This window comes from Anguilla rostrata, chromosome 12 (assembly GCF_018555375.3).
Source record: "Anguilla rostrata isolate EN2019 chromosome 12, ASM1855537v3, whole genome shotgun sequence".
Taxonomy (NCBI): Eukaryota; Metazoa; Chordata; class Actinopteri; order Anguilliformes; family Anguillidae; genus Anguilla; species Anguilla rostrata.
This window is the reverse complement of record NC_057944.1, coordinates 3,076,724-3,092,717: the sequence shown is the minus strand read 5'-3', so window position 1 is coordinate 3,092,717 and position 15,994 is coordinate 3,076,724. Positions and strand designations below refer to the sequence as shown.

The window sequence follows — 15,994 nt, the reverse complement described above, 5'->3', positions numbered from 1 at the left end:
CCAAGCATCAGAATGGGGAAGAAAGTCGATTTAAGTGACTTTGAACGTGGCATGGTTGTTGGTGCCAGACAGGCTGGTTTGAGTATTTCAGAAACTGCTGATCTACTGGGATTTTCACGCACAACCATTTCTAGGGTTTACAGAGAATGGTCCGAAAAAGAGAAAATATCCAATGAGTGGCAGTTCTCTGGGTGAAAATGCCTTGTTGATGGCAGAGGTCAGAGGAGAATGGTCAGACTGGTTTGAGCTGATAGAAAGGCACCAGTAACTGAAATAACCACTCGTTACAACCAAGGTATGCAGAAGAGCATCTCTGAACGCACATCATGTCAGCAGCAGAAGACCACACCGGGTGCCACTCCTGTCACGTAATGAAGTGGCCGGTGAATGTGTATATATATATATATATATATATATATATGTGTGTGTGTGTGTGTGTGTGTGTGTGTGGTGAAAAAAGAATAATTCCTCCTGCAGATTTAAAAAAAATATTTTTTTTAACATGTGTTTTTTAGCATCTTAGATGTATACTGCAGCTGGTGGTGATATTCAGGCATTTTGATATGTTGGGTGTGATGATGTGCTATAGCTCAGTTGAAAAACAGTAGTGTTGTCATGGCAATTTCAGCTGCTATTTGCCTAGTTCCTGTCCTGCAGTGGAAATGATTCTGTTCAAATTCAGTATGTGTCCTTCTAAGAGCACTCCACTTTGAAACGAAAAAGCAGACTTACTACTAAGGTGCCTTTGTATGCTAAACAGGACATAGTGTGCAAAAACATCAGAGCTAAACAAAAATGACAGCAACTACCATCGAGGCAATTTACAAACTGTAGCGTAAAGCCACTCGAGGCTAGTCAAAGTTTACAAAAGGTGTCATAAGATGTCTGTTCACTGTGTTGCTTGGTGCCAGATTGGCAGCTTAAGAGAAGTGGATTCTAATGACATTCACTCATTGTTTTGTTGGGGCACAAAGCATTATGCAGATGAGCAAACTACTGTTCCTGGGCAACCAGGAGGCAGGCAAAGGAGATCTTAGGCACATGACTTTTTGCAACTGTAGATGAGCCTTTACTGGGTCTAAAACCAGTAAAATAACATTATTATTATTATTATTATTATTATAAACAACAAAGTTTGGATGTTTGCCATCTGTCTACTGATGTTAAATCTAAAACTGTATCCAGTTAAAATGGGCTTTGCTTGACAATGGAGTGGAGAAAACAGGCTGAGAAACAAAAATATTCAAAATCAAACAAGAATAAAACTTTGAAGAAAAAAGACTTTATATAAACAATAAGAAAGAACCCTCCCTGGAATTCTTCGGTCAAGTAATTGCTTGTAAAATGTACACGTGGTATGATATTCATGCTGTGTATTGTACTTTGTGAAATGGATTGGAAATTAAGTTAATTTAAAGAAACTAATCAAATTCCAGCTGCTCATTCATTTATGTACTTTCCTATCAATTTGTCTGGGCAGAGCAGAAAACGTTTTTAAAAATTTGCAAGCACGAGGCTTAGTTTTCTATCTTTCTCTGCTTCAGTTTACTCTTAACATCCCTCTGTCTTTTCAGGATGAGGACTCGTGAACGGCGAGGCCGGAATTTCCGAAACAAGAACAGAAGTTCTGACACTGAAACTGAGAAGGGCGTCAACTTCACTGAGGACCCGCCTGTGTCGCACTGGTGTGGGTGGAGTCCGCAACGCTAAGTCTATTTATTGAGACTCCAGCATCTGGATTCTAAACTTTGAAAGTGGTCGGTTGGGGTGGTCAGGCAATCACATTTCCACACATACTGTTGGGATAATTTACTGAACTATCGGCACAATGCCATCCGACTTCCTAACACCCTTCCTGGAGCTGGATGACGAATTTTGCAAGGTGAGAACTTTCGAATTCGCAAATTTGCCGTTAAAGATTTCATGCGATTAAAGTTCCTGCAGGAGTTTAACTAATCACTAATTTGGAAAGTTACAGTTTGAGCTAATACGGTGCTTATAGTCGACTTGTCTATTGCAAGGAGGCATTTTCTGGGCATTTGTTGAGTAGATTTTTACGCGAAGTCAACGTTTTACTCTTTTTAATGTTGGAGAAAACATGTAGAATTGTTCAGCTGTCTTGATGCGCTCTCATTCTTCAGAACGTCTGTAAAATGATTTTACGGCAAGTCACACCACTGCACGCAAGATTTGCCTAAACAGTGTTTTCAAAAAGTGTTCAATAATGAGGTTCAGTAATGAGCGTACAGTAATTAGACTCGCATTTGTCTCCTCGATAATGTATGGGTATTTTCTGGGATTATGGAACTGCTTGGTTTCTGGTTGCCAATTACAGTTTAAGTGTCTTACGTTGGAATGTGCTTTTATCCCATTCTTGTGTAACAGAATTTTCGAGGCCTGGACATGACAGCTGGCGCAGGACCCGCCACCCCGAAACAACGCGCTGTGGGATTTCAGCGCCGACACTCCATGTGCCCAGTCACCCTCCCCAACTCCAAGTTCAACAGCTGCGGCAGCACCGACCCCGCCAGTGAGCTGGTCTGCTGGCCTATACAGCAGGGAAACCAAAACTGGACCCGCGGACAGCAACAATTGCCCAGGTCGTCTATCAACCAGATACCATTTCGAGTGGATCGTTCGGTCAGCATGATTGAGAGTCATGTGAGCAGCTTCGGAACCGGCGAGCAGGTGCTGCCTACGCCGCCACTTATGCCGCCGCCCGGGTTGAGTATTAGCACGAGCTCTCTGTCGTCTCCAAAGTCTCCAGCCTCCACTCCTCCTATCTCTACGCGCTACAAGACTGAGTTATGTCGCACTTATGAGGAGAGCGGTACATGTAAATACGGAGCAAAGTGTCAGTTCGCTCATGGCATGGAGGAGCTCCGAGGTCTTAGTAGACACCCCAAGTACAAAACCGAGCCCTGTCGCACGTTCCACACCATCGGTTTTTGTCCCTATGGCGCGCGCTGTCACTTCATCCACAACGCAGACGAGCAGCATGGTCCGGCTGGCGACTTGCCACCGCAACGTCAACAGATGCGAGAACGCCCCCAGTTGTTGCGTCAGAGCATTAGCTTCGCTGGTTTCTCGTCTCAAGTGCACACCGGGTTCCAGGCGGTCCCGGAGACCCTGACCTTTTCCAGGGCGTCTTCGGTATCCCCTCCTCCTTCCACCGGCAGCCCAGACCTCCTCTCCCCAATATTCCCAGAGCCAGGCGCTCTGAAGCACAACTATCCGTTCTCCACCGACCTCGGCAATGACCAGCCACCAAACCCGCGCTTTTACGCGATCAATGACTCCAAAAGCTACAGCGGCTGTGCGCATAAGAGCGCAGCCCCGAATCGCCACCGCAACGCGTTCACCTTCACCGGGCTGACAGTGCTGCAAAGAAGTGCGTCCGCGGACTCTCTCTCCGACCAAGAAGGCTACACCAGCTCCAGTAGCCTCAGTGGTTGCGATTCTCCGAGTTTCGAAGGCAGACGACTTCCCATTTTCAGCCGCCTGTCTGTCTCAGACGACTAAACCTATGTGCATATTGCATTTTCCTCGAAGCAGTTCGAGCGGTGCTTTGTTTAGTGAATAACTAGCTAAACTTTGAAATCTGACAATGTATACTGTTGTATACCCCTTTTAGCTATTCATGGGTACTTGGCGTAGCTTTATACTATATTATTGTTTCCTGGAAAAAATGAGAGTTCTGTTCAAGAATTTTCTGTACCCATTTTATAGGTTTGAAAAAAGTGTTAATAATAAAAGAGGACGTGTATTGGGGCTAACCACGAAAGTCGAAGTGTAACATTGCCGGCATTTACAGTGGTATTGCTCGTGACATAAAATAAACATAATCGAAAAGGAATAGGCTTACAGTGGTTTACTCCAAGGCACATGTCTTCTTACTTTTGTATTTTTTTATTTCATTTTTTACCAAAGCTGAGAAGAAAGTATGTGAAGTCTCGTAGGCAGAGTTCATATTAATCTTATGTTTATTCCAAAATGTACTGTAAGTAAATCGTAGCCTTTAGTGAAGGCGTCTAATGGACAGTATTATCAAATAGTCTAACCATAGGGCTTTTGTGGTTTATTTATATTTTTATGTCCCACGGAAAGAGTTTCTTTTTCAAGACTGTGTAATTTCTCTAATATGCTGAAAAAATGCTTTACCCAGTTAATTTTAAAGTGCTTTGTCTGAGCTATTTTGTAGCTTTAAGAAGAAGTAAAATAGACTTTCTTGAATGTAGAATGTCATCTCAGGATTTTAACTAGTATGATCCTTTTAGCAAATGGGTGGTTGTGTTTATGTTCTACCTTGTTAAATGAAACGACACACCCATTGCTCTCAGTCTCCATTTACCAATCTAACATTACCCATGATAGGTTGTCCATTTGTAATAACGCTTGTAGTCATAATGCAATGTTTGTCCTGAAACCAACAGTGTAAAAGTTTCTGATGTGATCTTAAATTTAATACATTATCTGGCAGTTATTGCCATCCAGATCTAATGAACATGGGTCTTAGAAATTGTGGTCTATGCTAACTTGACAAAGGGACAGTTATGTCAACATATGAGTATCAGTGTTCCTGAGATTTAAAAGTCTCTAGTCTTTTTTTTTTAAATGTACAGAGGAAATGACTGAGGTGACTTGTGGCGAATAACTTCTTTAAATTTCCAGAATGGTTGTTTTTAAAAAAATATAAAATGAATACTTAAGCATCTGAACTGTTGGGGGATGTAGTGTTTGGTTTGGGGGGAGGGGGTCATAAATCATTGTTTTCCATGTACATAGTTTTATTTTTAAGTTGTTTTGACTAGTGAGCCTAGAGCTTATTTTGTAGTGCAACTGTGATCATTTACTTTTGCCTTAACTGTGTGACTGAAAAGACAAGCTTTTGCATTTGTTAACTTAAAATCTATTTATTTCATGTTCTTGTTATTAAAGCAAAACTATATTTTGTGTTGGTTTATATTATTTGTTTTTTTTTATATATAATTTAAGTGTATTGTTTACATTCCGCATGAGGGACATCCCTCTTTTTATCTTAATATATTTTTTACACCTTTGTTTTGAAATAAACCTGTCATTCAAAAAACAAGCCAGTGTCTCAGTCTGGTTTATATGAAACTTTTCAGATAAACACAATGGCGAGTTGTCTGTCATTCACTAAACTGAAGGATACTCCACGTGTTTGTAAATGGCATCAAACTATGAAACTAAATAATCTGAATATTACTTGCATAAAATGTAAAGACCTGGAACAAACTAGAGCACACACACACATACACACACACACACACACACAAATGGCTTCAGAAGGGAACAGAAGTGTTTTTTTTGTGTTGTGCCTTTCTTCAGCGATTCTGGGAAGGCCAGACCAAGAGCCCATTGAAGAGCTATCCATCAGACAAAGACAGTAGCCATTCTGTTGAAAGAAAGGGAAACGGTGACAAACACAAAAAGGGGGGTGGGGGGGTTGGGGGGGCCTCGCAGGGCGGCCTTTGTGGGCCAGCTCTCCCTTTCTTGGAAACATCTGTATGCTAATGCGCTCTATGCTAATGCAGTAGGGCTTCAGAGAAGGGTCATTTGCAAGTCCATTCAGGGGGTAGAGGCCTTGAAAGTAGATTTATTGGAGGGCTAGGGAGAGAGTTTTCTGCTTTCAATTGAATGTCCAACTGTTTGCAGGGGGGTGGGTGTGAGGGAGCTGGGAGCCGGGGGGGGGGGGGATTATATGGTTCTTTTCAAATGACATCTAACTTGGCCCCCATCGTGTCCACACTGAGGCCTTGGAGGTTAAATATTCATCCTCTGTCTCATCTAGGATTTTCTAATCTGAGCTGGATTTGCTAATATTACCTCTAAATCTCATTTTTAGGTTTGATAAAAAGGTGGAACTAATTTTCAGCAAAACTAAAAGTTTAAAGAGGAACTGTGATGTGATCAACTTTTTCCAGGAGAAATCTCTGCATATCAAGGCTTGGAGATATAAGAATTTGTTTACCAAATGATAAATGTTAAATATTGCTTTTCTCAGCAACACATTCTTACCCAGAGTTCTATAGCCTGGCAGACCTGACAGTTCTAGGGGACATTTCTGAGTGTTCTGTCACTCATGATGGCTCACAGGATTCACCACCAACTCTGATGGAATGAGAGGACTGCTTTTGCTCTCTTTAGGAAAGACTGACATCTACAGGTTCAAAAAGGATAATGCATTATAGCAGTTTGTTTTACGGTAGCATTTTCCCTTACTGATACACAGTTAGACCTCTGTACAATTTTCCTCTCTTCCTCACTCCATGAAACCACGATATCCTCTTTTACCCCGAACACCAATCACACCCCACAAGAAAAAGGCATTCATAAACGCTACCACAACCAGTAAGTAACTAAGTAAACGCCAGGCAATAATTCCACAGTGATTTCCTAGACTTTAAACTGCCCTGCAATTGTGGTAACTGATTCAGATGCAGACCTAATTTTACTTAGTGTTACAATAAATAATTTTAAATCGTCCCGCTGAGATAAAGTCATTTGGAAATTTAGTTAAAGGTTGTGGAGAAGTCATGGAAAAGTCATTGAAAATCATTGGTGAAAAAGTGTATGAACCCTGTACTGAGCAAAATGCTGAGATTAGCTCCTCTGGAAATGCATGTGGTTGTATAAATGGCATAGCCATCAAAAAAAAAAAGAAACGAAAGATCTTGTGAAAGATTAATAGATCTTATTAAATCTTAATACGACATATCAAAAGTAATATTCACACGTAAGTAATCATTGTGTTTGGAAACTAGTAAGTGATGAGGTATAAAAACATGTGCTCACAAAAAAAAGAAACCAGAAATATATGTTTGCATAATTGATTAGATTATATGATACTTAAATACAACATATTCATCAAAGTAATATTCAACACTGTACTAGTAAAATCATTGGGATGGTTCTTTAAAGGAGAAAGCTTTTATTTTCTTTTTTGTGGTGGGGGAATGGTAGGGGATGAAGGGGTCATTGACTGTTAAAACAGCCAGTGTGGGCATCACAAAAAAACAAACAAAAGAAAACCAGAAAAAATATAATTGTTTTGCAATAGATTTTGATTAGATTATATAAGATATCTTAAATACATACATATTCATCAAAGTAATATTCAACACTGTACTAGTAAAATATTTTTTTTGTGTTTTGTCATGCGGTGGGGGTATGGTAGGGGGAGGAGGGGGGTCAGTGCTGTTAAACAGCCAGTGCGGGCTCAGAACTTAAAGTCTGCTTTGGCCATGTCGATAGCCCAGGCAAACTTCTCTCTCTGGCTTTTGTTGTAGATTTTGTCCATGGGCACATTCATGTTCATGCACCTGGAGAGAGAGAGAGAGAGAGAGAGAGAGAGAGAGAGTAGAAGATTAAACAGCCAGGCATTAATTCACCAGACACAGTCCACACACATTCACCCCTCTGCACTGTACAATTTAGATAGTTCAGAGAAAAAGGTGATGACTTCTGATTTTTCGTGTGTGTGTGGCGTGTGTGAGTGAGTCTGCGTGTGTGTGTGCGCTCATCAGGCGAGGGTGATGCGGGGGTCCAGGTTGTTGAGTTTGGAGGTTCCTAGGGTGATCTGTTTGCCCTCCTCTCTGTCTGTGGCCTGAATGTTTAAATTCAGTAACTGGTCCTCAAGGCGACAAGTGGCTTTCCGCTTTTTCTCAACGTCACTGAAACACACACACACAGTAAATTACACACACACACACACACACACACACACACACACACACATACAGACACTTGTGAGGGAATAATGCACATGTGGGACACTCACACATGCAACTTGTTGCCAGGGCAGCCCTTGGCCTTTCATTTGGCCAGTGTCTGCTCTGTCTTGGCCTGGACCAGCTCTGTCTTGGCCTGGGCCAGGTCCTGTGTCTTACTGTTAATCTGCAGGAGCAGGAAAGAGAACATGGGAGCAAGAACAAGACACCGTCTTCATTCCTCCTCCCTCTATCCTTTCCCTCAATCTGTGCTCTACATGTCTTCTTCCTCCCCTAATCATTTTCCCAGTGCTTATGGCTCCGCCCCCTTGTGTACCTTGGTCAGCAGGCTGGCCATGGACTGCTCAAAGCTCTTTGGCTCCGCCCGCTGGTGGTTACAGAGAACTGCAACTGCACAGTCTGCCCTGTTGTAGGCGAGCACCTTCTCAGCTTTGCCATCTGATTCTATCATGAGGAGGGGGGGGGTTTGACTGTGGTTAGGAGTGACTTTATTAGATGCACAGGTATATGTAATTGGATGTCGGTATGATTCTATAACTCATATATGGTGCTTAATACTGTAGGGATGGGACAGGTAACAGGTAAGTGTACAGGTGTGTTAGATGGAGCAGAGGTGTAGATACTCACTGCAGGACAGTTCTGCCAGTCTTTTCTGCAGGGTTATGGAGGCGTTGTAGGTGCGAAACACTTTGGCGGTCAGACCAGGCATCAGAGAACTGAGATACTTATTCAGAGTGGACGTCTGAGCAGGGATGAGAGAGTGGGAGTTATAGACACACGCACACACACACACACAAAGAGATTCTCCATTCAGCTATAGATTGTCAGTCAGAAAAGAGAAGCAATCGGGTTCAAGACTCACGGTCAATCGGTCAAACAGATCGTATCCAGGCTGCTTGTTCTCCATGAAAACCTTGAGGTTTTTATAGACCTGGAGCACAGAACAACAGGACAGTGCATCGGAACCATTCCAGATAAACATAAACAAGAAACGTAAATGCAGCGCTGAGGAAACATTGAGGAAGCGTTCAGGCTGATGTCTAAACTCTTGACGACGGGCACTCGGCTGCAGTAGCAGATGGAGTCTTTTCCCGGGAAGTCAAACTCCACCACGTACTCGTCCTCGCCCAGGTGCCTGTGCAGAGTGAGGTGCTCCACACGGAGGGAGCAGCAGCCCACCGTGTCCGCTGTCTCCCCGCCACCTTCTCGTTCCCCGCCCTCAGGGCCAGCTGCGGCGGCAAATCGAATCTCCGTTCGTTTCGTGTTTCGGTCGTAACGATAATGCAGTGGACCTTAGCATCTCAAACTGAAGGGTGGCAGTCGTTTCCACGTCACACCTTCAGGCCATGTGCTCAGCCAATGACAGCACAGACCGGTCGCAGACAGGAAGTCCTGCCCTCCACTCACCTTGTCGATGAAGTAGAGAGCGGTGGCTCTCTGCCGTATCAGCATCTCTTTGGAATCCATGTCCTGGTAGTACTGGGACCGGATCTGGTCCACGTAGGAGCTCAGTCTCCGGGCCACCTCGTACTTCTCCCAGTCCTTCTCACCCTGGGCGGACAGTGCAAAAGGTTTACTTTGCCTGCTGTTGCATCACTTCCTGGTCTATAATGGGGTCTGCATATCTAGTGTGGTTTCTGTAGCAAACTGTTACTGCCTTGTGTGGGTTGGGTCCGACGTGTACCTTAAGCTCGGAGCTGGCATGAAGTGTGATGTATTCGCAGGAGCTCTGCATGTTCTCTGTCCAGCTGGCCAGCCATGTAATGGTGTTGTCACGGCGAACTTCCTTCCACCTGTGACCAGCAGGGGGCTCTGGGATTTTGGATTGTCTGTGGGGGGGGTGAGGGTGGTGTTTTCCTTGTTCCACCAACATGCCCTCACTCCAGGCATGCATCACACGTACCAACATACCCTCACTCCCAGAATGCATCACATTTAGGAACATGCCCTCACTCCAAGCATGCATCACACGTACCAACATGTCCTTACTCCCAGAATGTATCATATTTAGCAACATGCCCTCACTCCCAGCTTGCATCACATTTAGCAACATGCACTCACTCCCAGCAAGCTTCACACTTAGCAACATGCCTCTAACTCCCAGCAGGCTTTACTCCCACCATGCCTCTAGCTTCCAGCATGCTGGGAGTTAGAGGCATGTTGCTAAGTGTGAGTGCTGGGAGTGAGTGCATGTTGCTAAATGTGATACATTCTGGGAGTGAGTGCATGCATCACACGTACCAACATGTCCTCACTCCCAGAATGTATCACATTTAGCAACATGCACTCACTCCCAGAATGTATCACACGTACCAACATGCCCTCACTCCCAGCATGCATCACACGTACCAACATGCCCTCACTCCCAGAATGTATCACATTTAGCAACATGCACTCACTCCCAGAATGTATCACATTTAGCAACATGCACTCACTCCCAGCAAGCTTCACACTTAGCAACATGCCTCTAACTCCCAGCAGGCTTTACTCCCACCATGCCTCTAGCTCCCAGCATGCCTCTTACTTGCTGCAGTTGATGATGACATCCTCAGGCTGAATCCTCCTCTTCAGCATGCCGTTTGGGGTGGTCCCCTCGGCCACGGAACAGGCCTGGGGGCTCAATCCGGAAGTTTCCAATGCGCTCACGGTGCTGGTCCAGAGTGCAGTAGCCATACTCTTCAGTAAGCCTCTCATTGGCCGCTTTGATGGCCTGAAAACACACAAGTAGTAACAAGTGAACACTAATGAGACTGGGAGCGGGTCCATCACCCCCCCCCTCCCCCCAACCCCCTTCTCCCCCCGTTTCTCACCTTTCTCCAGTCTGTAAGAAAGTTGTTACGGAACACCTCTTTGGCAGTGTACTCATTGTCCAGCATCTGAGCGTAGAAGAAGGCCACTTCCTCTGCATGGGGATTCAGTTTCACTGCTCACCCTGAGGCCAGAGAACACATACACATACACACACACACACACACACACACACACACACACACACACACACATCACATAACACACACACACACACACACACACACACACACACACACACACACACACACACACACACACACACACATTTTCTCAGGTAACAACACACACTCATCTTTCCCTAGACATTTTTAAAAGTAACATGCAAAGTCAAGTGGTTTCTAGCTACGTCTCCGTGCTCACCAGAAACTGGAGAAACAGTAGAAACTGACACCATCGGGAAGGGGCTGGCATTCTGCGATGAACACAGCGGTCCCCTGTGTTCAAGGAACTTCCATTTGTACCTTCCTCTGTACCATCTCCATTGCTGGTTTCCCTCTTGTTCCTTCATAATCTTAATAGGTCTCATGGGTTTACTGTCCTGTCCGGGCTTCTTTTTCCAAGACAGCAGGCAGTCTGGTGTCTTCCTTCTGCTTCTGCTATGGTAAGAGCAAGGGTAAGCTGTTACATAGAGTTTCCCCCATTCTTGAATTCATCTTTCTGAGCTACGTGTGTGTGTGTGTGTACAGTGTGTGTGTGTGTGTGTATACACACCTTCATGTCATCAGCAAACTTGTTGCCCTCTTCCATGAGTATCCATTTCTCCTTCAGATCTCCTTCTCCTGGTGGAGTCATCCTTTTCTCCTCCTTAAGCGCCTCTTGCAGGACCTCGCTCGTTCTTCTCTTCTTTGTTTTTGTCCCTTTTGGCTTCATATTCATAATCTCATTCTGAAGCTCAGCCTCTTTTTTTCTCCTGAATAATCTTGAAAAGCCTCTCCTCTTTTTTCTTCTTCATCTTATTCAGCCCCGCCTCTTTTTGTGCTTTCTTAATCACTTCCTCCGGAAGCCCCGCCTCTTTTTGTGCTTTCTTAATCACTTCCTCCTGAAGCCCTGCCTCTTTTTGTGCTTTCTTAATCACTTCTTCCTGAAGCCCCGCCTCTTTTTGTGCTTTCTTAATCACCTCCTCCTGAAACCCCGCCTCTTTTTCTTCTTAATAACCTCCTTCTGAAGGCCCGCCTCTTTTCTCTCCTTAATCATTGTCTGCAGAATGTCCAACTCATTTTTCTTCTTCTTTATCATCTCCTTCAGAAGCTTTAGCTCTTTTTGCTCATTCTGAGTAATCTCCTCCTGAAGCTCCGCCTCTTTCTCTGCTGCATTAATCATCTCAGTCTGTATGCCCACCTCTTTCTTCTGCTGAATGACTTCCTTCAGAAGCTCCACCTGTTTTGGCTCTTTATTAGCGATCTCCTTCTGAAGGTCCGCCTCTTTTGGCTCTTTTCGTTTTACTTCTTTTTGCTTCTTAATTTTCACCAAATTCTTTTTTAAACCTGGGTCTTTCTCCTCTTCAGTGTCCTTTGTTTTCTTCTCAAGCAGGTCCTCATCCTCATTGCTTTTTCTCTTCTTAGTTTTTGATGAGGCCTTAGCGATCTTGCTCTGCAGCTCTGCCTCTTTGGGCCCTTTCTTAGCAATCTTCTGAAGCTCCGCCTCTTTTAGCTCTTTTTGCTTTGCTTCTTTTTGGTTCTTAATTTTCATCAAATGCTTCTTTAGACCCGGGTCTTTCCCCTCTGCAGTATTCTTTGTTTTCTTCCTGAGCTCCTCCTCATCCTCATTGCTTTTTCTCTTCTCATCTTCTCACTTCCTCGCTCTGCTTTTTCAAAGCCATCCTCCTCTTCATCTCTATCTTCCAGATTTTCCTGAGCCGCTTTCTCTCTTCTTCCTTATTCCCCCTCTTCACCTTCCCTGGCCCCCCCTGTCACTCTCCCTGCATCCTCCTTTTTTATCCTCTATCTCAATCTCCTCTTTTTTTGGGTCAGCCTCACCCTCCACCTTTTCCCTCTCCCTTTTTATATCACCCTTCTCCTCCACTCTCTTCTTTTCCATGTCCCCCTTCTTTCTCCCCCCTTCCACCTCTCCATTCTCACCCTTGCCTTTCTTTTTCGGGCTGAGGGGTGAGATTAGCTGTTGGCTTCATACCAGCTAACAGTGCCTAAACATATTGTTGAAGAGCAGCCCTAAGTGGAGACTAAATTAGGCTACTGCTGATTGACCAGAAGAAGGACTGTTCACGTTTTAATTAATTTGACTGAACTGAATTTTATTTCAAATCACTTATTTGCACTTAACCTGCTATATTGCTTATCTATGCAATAGCCTCAAATAGGACAGAAGGATTGCAGGAGCAGCCAGGCTATCTGATTACCGCGTACACGTCATATAAGGCGAAAGACTTTCCATTGCTTCGACTTGGGAAGTGTTTATCAACCGTTGTACATTCAATTGTGAAACTCAAAATGGCGTGTATAAAATTAAAATACAGGGGGAAAAATAATACGGTTTTGTTAACTTGAACGGTTGGCAAGTTCCTAGCCGTCGAAGCCATTTTTCTTACTGCATTCACACATTTTCGTATTTTACTGCCAGTTCTGAGATATCCCAATACAAGTTTGTATTCCTAATACCCGGAAATAAGTTTGCGTTTTTGAGCCGTCGAGATTCCAATGCTTTCTCCACAAATGGATTTCGTTTTCTGCTGAAAATAAGGTATGTGGTTAACGTAAACCGTAAGAGTTTCAGGATTTGTATCTCCATTAATATCTCAACAGTGGATTTCGAAGCTGTAATGTGCTTTCAAACTAAGTTTTTACAACAACGGTCGCTTTCTGGCAGCTGTCTAAAAAACGAAATCCTTATGGGGGAAAAGCATTGGAAATCTGCCGAGGGAACCCATGGCGAAAGAAACGTCCCGGTTTGGCCTACAAAAAGACGTAATCACTGTAACATTATATCCATGTTCCCGTTATCCCGGTGAAGTGATGGAACAGGCATTCCTTATTTGGGTGTATAATTACGTCACGCTTCAGTGGTCTATTTCGGCCACTCCCATATGACGTGATGCGGCGTAAATACCGTAGTTTACTAGTGTGGTTTTTTGAACACAACCTGTGTTCTAACTACAAACGTTTCGTCTGATGACATCACATCACAGAAGCTATGAATCTTTGGAATTATATGAAGCCTGAATGTTCATGTTCAAATAATGCTGATAGTCAATAGCCCAGTTTTTGCTCCTCACCCCAAATGAAGATTGAGCACTGTTAGCTATAGTATGTTATACATGTGGAATAGCTGGCCTTTACATTGGAGGGTAATTGAATTGACACAGTAATGGCAACATGCAGAAATACATTATTATTATTATTATTATTATTATTATTATTATTATTAATACAAACATTTCATGTATTATTATATTTAATTGGTATGTACTCTTTCACAGAGAGACTGGCTGTTAGTGTTATGATTTGTCATTGTCACAGAGATAGATCTCATCTAATCTTTTAGCAATTAGTTATATTTACAGCTAAATAAGTTCTGATGAATTAATAAAAGCTTGGACACACTGTTCAAGGTGAAGCCAAGGGTTATACTCACAGAGAAGGAGGCCACGGTCCCAGAAAATCAACAAGTACAAGTTTTGATGCCATTATCCTCCTTTTTCTTGAAATAAAATACTCATGACTATAAAAGCAGTTACCAACAGTGTGTAAAATGTCCAATCTGACAATCAGTTGATAATAGTTAGCATTTTATCACATCTTCCACTGTGACATAATAGAGATAAACAATACTGAACATTCTAACCTACTTGAACATTCTATTTCTTTATGGTTTTCTTGTCAGAATTTCTACTGTTTTCAGGCCTGTACTTTGTAACATCAATTTGTTTAATGGTTTTCAACATGAAAGCTAATACGCATATACAATAATGCCAAGCATAAATACATCTCTAAACACGTGCAAAAATATTTCTTCCTAAAATTATATTTAAGGAATATATTGTCAGAATGGCATGCTGAAACAGAAACTATTCCGTGTTTGAAAGAAACTAAATAAGCATGGTTCCAAAGCAATACTACCCCTTGGTTTCTACATTTCTGTGACCTGTCCTGGATTTCTTCATCTTGCCATTTCAAATGGATGTAATTTCTTAGGGGTGTTTTTAAAAACACATGCTCCAGGTGAAGCTCGAACTCACAACCTAGGCATTGCTCAACTGCGTACTGTCTATAAGTACCGCGCGTTAACCGATTGTGCCACTGGAGCCCCACACAGTGCAAACCTGGGTACAGTTCCTTCTACGACAGCAAACAAGCTTGCGCAAGAATACTGCCATGCTGAATTCTGATTAGTAGAAAACTCTGCATATCAAGGCTTAGACATACTAGAATTTGTTTACCAACGCAGTTCCCCTTATTTCCCAAATAAATGAATTAATTTTAGCTTCTGCTGAATATCTGAAGGAGGTACGGTACTGAAAATAAACTGATTGCATGTGAATAAGTTGTGTTTGGCTGAATCAGTTACCACAATTCCAGGACTGCGTAAAGTCTAGGAAATCACTGTGGAATTATTGCCTGGCATTTACTGAGTTACTTACTGGTCGTGGTAGTGTTTATGAATGCCTTTTCCTTCTGGGGTGTGATTGGTGTTCGGGGTAAAAGAGGATATCGTGGTTTCATGGAGTGAGGAAGAGAGGAAAATTGTACAGAGGTCTAACTGTGTATCAGTAAGGGAAAATGCTACAGTAAAACTGCTATAATGCATTATCCTTTTTGAACCTGTAGATGTCAGTCTTTCCTAAAAAGAGCAAAAGCAGCCCTCTCATTCCATCAGAGTTGGTGGTGAATCCTGTGAGCCATCATGAGTGACAGAACACTCAGAAATGTCCCCTAGAACTGTCAGGTCTGCCAGGCTATAGAACTCTGGGTAAGAATGTGTTGCTGAGAAAAGCAAGATTTAACATTTATCATTTGGTAAACAAATTCTTGTAACTCCTAGCGTTGACATGCAGAGATTTCTACTAATCACGATTCAGTGTGGCAGTAGATAGACAGACAGACAGACAGACAGATAGATAGACAGATATATAGTATTTTTGCGCATGAAGGAGAAGGAATTGTACCCAGGTTTGCACTGTGTTGGGTGGTGCAATCGGTTAGCGTGCGGTACTTATAGACAGTACGCAGTCGAGCAATGCCGAGGTTGGCAATTCAAGCCTCACCTGGAGCATGCGCTTTTGAAAACGCCCCTAAGGAACTGACACAATTCAGGTGCGTGTGTGCAATAAAGAATACGCCTCTGTCAGGCGGCCAATATCATGTGCTGAGTAATACGCCAGCCCGTAATGCGCACAAAGTTCAAGTGCGTGCTGCTTCTCGGCCAGGAATGTTGTTACTGGAATGGATATACTTTTTAAAATGTCAGAAATATTC

At 43.1% G+C, this 15,994-nt stretch overlaps 2 protein-coding genes and 1 pseudogene across 2 annotated transcripts; 1 reads left to right on the top strand and 2 right to left on the bottom strand.

The window, feature by feature from the left end:
- The first annotated feature begins 1,721 nt into the window (after positions 1 to 1,721).
- sb:cb81 (mRNA decay activator protein ZFP36L1-like) lies at positions 1,722 to 5,092 on the top strand. The gene is made up of 2 exons (XM_064302184.1): positions 1,722 to 1,882; positions 2,386 to 5,092. Exons 1-2 carry the CDS (start codon positions 1,829 to 1,831, stop codon positions 3,520 to 3,522), a joined length of 1,191 nt encoding a protein of 396 aa, XP_064158254.1. The 5' UTR covers positions 1,722 to 1,828; the 3' UTR covers positions 3,523 to 5,092.
- Positions 5,093 to 6,888: 1,796 nt separating this feature from the next.
- On the bottom strand, positions 6,889 to 11,435 carry LOC135236719 (DNA topoisomerase 1-like; annotated as a pseudogene).
- On the bottom strand, positions 10,706 to 13,366 carry LOC135236530 (rab effector MyRIP-like). Its single transcript, XM_064302988.1, has 2 exons — positions 11,277 to 13,366; positions 10,706 to 11,161 (listed from the first exon to the last, which is right to left on the bottom strand). Exon 1 carries the CDS (start codon positions 12,252 to 12,254, stop codon positions 11,679 to 11,681), a length of 576 nt encoding a protein of 191 aa, XP_064159058.1. The 5' UTR covers positions 12,255 to 13,366; the 3' UTR covers positions 10,706 to 11,161; positions 11,277 to 11,678.
- Between the last annotated feature and the right edge of the window lie 2,628 nt (positions 13,367 to 15,994).